At 35.0% G+C, this 7,556-nt stretch overlaps 1 protein-coding gene across 1 annotated transcript; it reads left to right on the top strand.

Annotated features, from left to right (window-relative positions):
• The first annotated feature begins 269 nt into the window (after positions 1-269).
• LOC123870836 lies at positions 270-6,832 on the top strand. The gene is made up of 5 exons (XM_045914295.1): positions 270-593; positions 914-982; positions 2,191-2,264; positions 3,797-3,998; positions 6,336-6,832. Exons 1-5 carry the CDS (start codon positions 552-554, stop codon positions 6,426-6,428), a joined length of 480 nt encoding a protein of 159 aa, XP_045770251.1. The 5' UTR covers positions 270-551; the 3' UTR covers positions 6,429-6,832.
• The last annotated feature ends 724 nt before the right edge of the window (positions 6,833-7,556 follow it).

Below are 7,556 nucleotides of genomic sequence, written 5' to 3'. Positions count from 1 at the left end.
CTTTTACAGGGTAAGTATAGTAATAATAAATATCTAGATAATATGTTTATTACCCTTAACCCGGCAGCGTAACGCTAGTGATATCAAAAGGTGCGTATACCCCAGGTCAATATTTATGTAAACTGTGAAGCTACGTGTGTGTCTCACACACACAGGCGTACGAATATGTCTTCACTTTTAAAATACAATTGTATGAGTTTTGCCTATCTGGAGTCTTATACACTACATAGCAGCTTTATGCATGGTGGTTCTATAATACTACGTAGCTTTTAGCATGGTAGCATGTCTGTTATGTTTATAATCTTTGGAAAAGCGCGGTTGCGTCTTTATCAAAACTGTAGCAGAATCTGATTGGTCTGTTTACATTTGCTTGAGGATTTCGGCCAATAGTAAACCTGTAAAAAATACTTTCAACCAATAAGAAAACCATGGAAGTTCCTTATTTTCAGTTTCTTGTGTCCGTTGAAGTTAGAGCATAGAATTTTTATTTTTTCCATGTTTACGTGTATTTAGGACAATAGTGAAATGAGTAAAAAGTGTAGTGTTTAAATATGATAATTATTTACATAGATATCTTATTGTTATCAATTTTGGTAAGTTCAACCTGATTTTATTTCAACTGTGCAAGACTTTGTAAGGCACTTATGTAAAAACTCATACCTCTTTGTTATGCCTTATACATCCTTTGAAATAGATAGGAGGGAAATTAATTAATACACCCTGAAAAAAAAAACAACCACCTATTATTGTTAAAAAATGCATTAAATAGTAGTCGTAAAATAAGTTAAACTTTTGAAGTGATCTGATTCGGTGGTCTATGTTTAATACATATTATTTAGTCTGCGAGTATAATGTTTGCATTTTGTAAACCATTAACGTTTTCTATTTAACCAGTCCTTGCATTTTCTTTCAGCTACTCCTAATTATATTTACATGCGGATATTCAGCGTACCGTGTATATAGACTACAGCAGAATGGACAGGTATGTTTAAAAAAAACACTTTTTTAAATCTCTACCTTCATAGTATAGAACGAAGTCGCTTCACGAATCACGCTTCATGCTTCAATTATTCAATTATCTTGTGGTAACTTTTAAACACACATTTAAAATAACTTATCGCTATCGTAATCACATCATCCAAATCTTCCATTGAACTCAGCAATGGCAGTATGGTGCGATAAAGGCTTGATATCACACTGAATCCTCGCTTAAGCGTGTACGATTTGTTAGACTGGAATGTATTAAAAAAGCACGTCTCACTGCAATGACTACGATGGCAGTAGCATGATTCTGACGTGCGCCTCGTAGAGTTTCTTGTATGACAACTAGATACTATAGCAGCCACGTTGGACACGTTTCCGTCGCGCATTCTGTAGGTATATTGTTTTAGACCTTTAAGGAATCATGGTCCACGAATTCTTTATATTGCTTTAGTCCTTTAAGGAATCATGGTCCAAAGGTCAAACTTTATAGATTTCAAAGTCAAATATATAAGGGTGGGTGAGTGTTCCTTTATTACCCTTCAGTAAAGGCGGTTGCTAGTGATATACCTACTCAGAGTTCGTTTGAAAGGAAAATCCTTCATCCGGGGGAGATGTTTTGCCCGGGAGCCACCTGATCCTGTTTTATTGACGAAATTTTTGTTGTACCCTATATTTGAGCGTTCGAGTGTTCAAGCTTGAATACTTCGTTAGGGCCTTGATTTTCTGTACAGCTCTCTCATAAATCTCTACATAGTGACTTGTTAATTTTTTGATTTTTTAGTCGATGTCCGCGACTTCGCCCACGTGTATTTAGGTTTTTAAAATTCTCGTGGGAGCTCTATGATTTTCCGGAATAAAAAGTAGCCTAAGTCATGTAGATATTCCTTACTTAGTCGTGGAGTGATTGAAGGGCAAATCAACAAACTAACACACTTTTGCATTTATAAATTAAGTACCTATAGGTATGGGTACAAAATAAGGGTAGGTACAACATCATTGAGTTTCATTCCAGTGCGATGCTGCGTAGACGACGTAAAAATCGCCTTGCAAGCTAGATGGCATAGTTTTTCACGTGGTGGTAGGCAATTAGGTGGAATGGTAATTAAGGGCTTATTTGCCTTTTGCCTTCGAATAAAGTAAAGGAAACTAGAAGGTTATCTATTAATATACAGTTTTACAGTATAATTTAATAACTGAATTTTTCAGGTTGCTATACTGCTAAGGCCTACGAAAGTGCTATTTTCTCATAAAAAAGAAGGAGCAACTAACGAACAGTTAAGGTATGTAATTTTTTTTAAATTTTTTCTGTATGGGTACAGAATGCTTACTTAGAAGTACCTTAGTCAGGGTAGGTATACATATTATAATCGGCACGAGTACGTTTTTAAATATAGGTTGATTGAGCTTTATTTGCTACGAAGACTGATCGCACATATTTTAAAACAATAAACTTTTCCAATCTTCGCCCTCAAAATTTTTATGGTTATAAAAAAGAAGTGGTGTATTAAAATAATCATGTAAAAACCAACAATGGCATTGCTTTTACTCAAATTATTCATGTATTTTATTAGCTAGTGACCTCTAAATTCTATTTTTGGTATAAAGTTTTCGCCAATTGCGTTTGTAATTTCTTTAACAGGGCTCTCTCCGTCACTCGTTTCATACAATCGTAGTTCCAATTTCATTTGAATATTAAGCAACCAAAGTCCATGAAATTTTGCAGACATATTCTAGAAAGTAATATCTGTGTCTGTGGTGTTTTAGATTTTTCTAAAAATATGTAGTTTTAAAATTACAGGGGCTCAATGATTTGCATGTAAATTTTTAAGACCGCGTAACTTTGAAACCGAATATTTTAACAGAAATCTGGAAAACCACAGACATAGATATTAGTTTCTAGAATATGTCTGCAAAATTTCATGGACTTTGGTTGCTTAATCACACTAAAATTATAAAGGCGAAAGTTTGTATGTGTGTGAGTGTGTGTGTGTGTGTGTGTGTGTGTGTGTGTGTGTGTGTGTGTGTGTGTGTGTGTGTGTGTGTGTGTGTGTGTGTGTGTGTGTGTGTGTGTGTGTGTGTGTGTATGTTTGTTACTCCTTCACGCAAAAACTATTTTTATCCCGGAAAACCAAAGAGTTCTCACGGGATTTCGAAAAACCTAAATCCACGCGGACGAAGTCGCGGGCGTCAGCTAGTATTCAAATGAAATTGGAACTACGATTGTATGAAACGAGTGACGGAGAGAGCCCTCTTAATAACGCTTCTGAATTTTCACTCTCAAAATACGATATAAATACAGCCTAATGAATTAGTAGTCGTCTAGACATATTTTGTTTAAAAATACTGCTATAACCTTAAAAATGATTAAATGAAAGAATGGCTTCGCATCAATTATCATATTTATTGGTATTTAGTAAACGAAAGCATTCCCAGCAATAGCCCCCAACACTTTTCAATATTCCAGCCTTTCAATCTATACTGATATTATAAAGAAGTAAAGTTTGTAAGTTCATTATTCTTCAAAAGCTTCATTATTTTTGAGTGATATAGGCTATATTTTACTAATAAAGAAATTTGAGATCCTTATGAAAATTGTAATAAGCTACCCGTGCGAAGCCGAGACGGGTCGCTATTATCGCATAAGTAAAATTAATAGTTACTTGCTCATAATAATATAACTTGCCGAAATACGCTAGGTATCCAATTCCATGCTAATATTATAACTACGAAAGTGTGTCTGTTTGTTTATCTATCTGTACATTTCAGAGCCTGACCGCAGAATCCTTTATAATATTTGATAATCCTTTTCCAGAACTGTGGTAGCGTACCAAAATCCTTTTACCGGGGATTACTGTGTACATAAGAGCCGAGAACCTAAAGGTTACATCAACTCAATGGAACCGGATTCACCTGACAGCGGACTGTCTGATGATCAGTATGAACCCCTGAATCTGGTGCCACCATGTCCACCTCCGAGGGATACTCCGGGTCTACCAGTACATGAGCCTTATCAGGTAATCTATACCTTCTTCTTCTTCTCCTAGTGCCATCTCCTATCGGAGGTTGGCAATCATTAAGGCTAACTGGATTTTGTTCAACGCTGCTTTAAACAGTGACCTTGTACCGAAGGTTCTTAAGCCAGGATGTTCGTCTACGGCCAGGTTTACGTTTGCCTTTTATCTTGCCTTGTATTATAAGCTGTAACAGGTCATATTTTGAGTTGCGCATTATATGTCCCAGATATTCGAGCTTTCTCCTTTGTACACATTTGAGTAACTCAGTGGACTTCCCCATTCTCTGCAACACGGTGGTTGCACTTAATCTATACCATTATACTTTAATATACGATCTATACTTTAAACTAAGTACTTTATTAGTTTTATGATTTTTATATTTAAGTATTTTTAACATTTGTGAAAATCTGTATTATTAATTTCAAAATTAAATAAAAATTATAATATTGTAATAATATTATATTATACTATATTGTATTCAACACAATAGAAAGGTGACCCTTGTGAAGAGAAGGCGAGACAGCTTAATCTAAGACTTTGTAAATACTAATTCAGGGAACGATATAACTACCTAATCCCTTTTTTTATTAACCGACTTCCAAAAAAGGAGGAGGTTCTCAATTCGTCGGGATCTTTTTTTTTATTTTTTTTATTTTTTTTATTTTTTATGTATGTTCCCCGATTACTCAAAGACCCCTGGACCGATTTGGAAATTTTTTTTTTTTGTTTGAAAGGGTATACTGTGCAGGTGGTCCCATATAAATTTGGTGAAGATTTGATGAATATCTTCGGAGATGGAGAATAGAACTCCTCAATGGATAGGAGCAAATTGCTCGCGTTCAGTGTAATAGCTTAGTAAACAGTAGGGTTTTAACTGGGCACAGCATATTATAGTACAGTAGGGCCACTAAAAATTGTGAAATAAAAAAATTTCAAAAGAAAAATAAAACCGACTTCAAAAACGACAAACACTAAAAAGTAAAAAATAACTTTTGTTTAGCTACACGTGTAATGCACCTAGGTATGACGTCGGGCGAGCTTCACTCTTGGATTTCTAATTTTGTTTTAATATGCTCGCTCGACTTCATACCTAGGTGCATTACACGTGTAGCTAAACAAAAGTTATTTTTTACTTTTTAGTGTTTGTCGTTTTTGAAGTCGGTTTTATTTTTCTTTTGAAAATTTTGAGGTTTCAGCTTTCTTTCATATTTTTCATCTTTACAAGTAAATAACATAACTTTATTAGTATTATAAGCTTAGATTTTTACGGCTATACTCACGTATTTTTAACCGACTTCCAAAAAAGGAGGAGGTTCTCAATTCGTCGGGATCTTTTTTTTTATTTTTTTTATTTTTTATGTATGTTCTCCGATTACTCAAAGACCCCTGGACCGATTTGGAAATTTTTTTTTTGTTTGAAAGGGTATACTGTGCAGGTGGTCCCATATAAATTTGGTGAAGATCTGATGAATATCTTCGGAGATGGAGAACAGAACTCCTCAATGGATAGGAGCAAATTGCTCGCGATCAGTGTAATAGCTTAGTAAACAGTAGGGTTTTAACTGGGCACAGCATATTATAGTACAGTAGGGCCACTAAAAATTGTGAAATAAAAAATTTTCAAAAGAAAAATAAAACCGACTTCAAAAACGACAAACACTAAAAAGTAAAAAATAACTTTTGTTTAGCTACACGTGTAATGCACCTAGATATGAAGTCGGGCGAGCTTCACTCTTGGATTTCTAATTTTGTTTTAATATGCTTGCTCGACTTCATACCTAGGTGCATTACACGTGTAGCTAAACAAAAGTTATTTTTTACTTTTAAGTGTTTGTCGTTTTTGAAGTCGGTTTTATTTTTCTTTTGAATTTTTTTTATAGTCGACGTAAGACGGGCTAATTTTGAACAAATTCATTCAAAAATTTGTATCACGTGCCCACTAAAAATATATCTATTCTATAACACATCATCATCATCTTCATTATGATCAAGCCATCACCGACTCACTACAGAGTACGGGTCGCCCGTCAGAGTGAGAAGGGTTTTGGCCATAGACTACAGAATGCAGGTTTCCTCACGATATTTTCCTTCACCGTTAAAGCATGATATTTAATTAGAAATAATTAACGCATATAATTCCGAAAAGTTAGAAAAGTTAGGTGCGTGCCCGGGATCGAACCCTCGACCTCCGATCAGGAGGCGGACGTCCTAACCACTACGCTAGTACAGCTTACTAGGCTATATATCACATACGAGTATAATACCTACTAAGGTAGATTTTTAGTATACCTATGGAGTGGAATTTACATAATCTTTTGACAAATAACATTGTTTCAGTATCGGGAGCCGTTTAAACCATCCATGACGCCGGTTTACGACAACAGCGTCAATAAAACATGGAAATGGGACTACACCGAGTATCAAATCTAAATTTATTCGCTGATGGAGAAGTTATGGATGTACCAGGAAGGCACAAAAATACCTAACGCATTAACTCGAGTCCTTAATAAAACGAAGACAAAAGAACACTTAAACCTAACTAAAACTTAAATAGTAACACTAAAATAGTGTACACTATTTAAGTAGGTAGTTCAACATTATACTATCTCTAACTAAGACTTAGAGGGCTGAGATCTTTAAAGTGTACTTTAATTTAGCTCCACTAATATCTTCAACATACAAGAATATTGGACCTGCGATTGCCATTCTGTTTTTGAAGTAACTCTATTTTCACCATTTTGGCGCATTATGGTCCAAATGCACTTACGCTGCGCCGTGCAACGCAACGCGACGCGACGCGGCACGTCAAATATAGTTTATAATATAATATGAGTTTGTATGGCTCAAAAAGCAATTGAGCGACGTTGCGCGACGCGGCACAACAAATATAGTTTATGTGAGTTTGTAGCACGGCGCTGCCGCGTCGCGTCACGTCGCGCAGCGCATTTTAAGTGGGTTTGGACCAAGCACCAGTGAGCGTCAGTGAGCGTACTCGGACCCAAATCTTAGTGATGACACATCTGTCACAAAAAGTGCCAATTTTAATTTGTGGTACGTTCAACAGAACAGCCCGTAGGTAGCTCATAGGTTTTCGTTGTTTTTCCTGTTTCCTAGTAATTATAATATTTAGATAGGCAGTTTTTAGGCCATATTTACTTAAATTGGTGACAAAAATCTCACCCTTTTTACAAAAGTTTTATTCTTAGTTTAAATAGTTTAAGAACGAATGTATGAGCTCTATTCATACTTTCAAAGGGACACCTAAAAGAAGAGCACCATTCAGGTTTTTACTAACGCCATCTAGTTCAGCTATGAAATAAGTTTCATCTGTCACACGTTACTTATTATTTTCTCTTTGGATGAATTTCGATAAAGAACCAGTTTTATAGGAAAATATAATAAATAAGAAAGAGATCTAATACTAAAGATTTCAATCTATAAAAGCTGTTGATATTCTAAATTCTATTAAAATTATAAGTAAGTTGGTAGTAAGTACTTAGTACTTATTAATTATAAGTTTGAGTATAATTATTATGTTTTAGATATTATAAACTGGAG

This window comes from Maniola jurtina, chromosome 13 (assembly GCF_905333055.1).
Source record: "Maniola jurtina chromosome 13, ilManJurt1.1, whole genome shotgun sequence".
Lineage (NCBI taxonomy): Eukaryota > Metazoa > Arthropoda > Insecta > Lepidoptera > Nymphalidae > Maniola > Maniola jurtina.
This window is presented reverse-complemented; position numbering and strand designations above follow the sequence as displayed.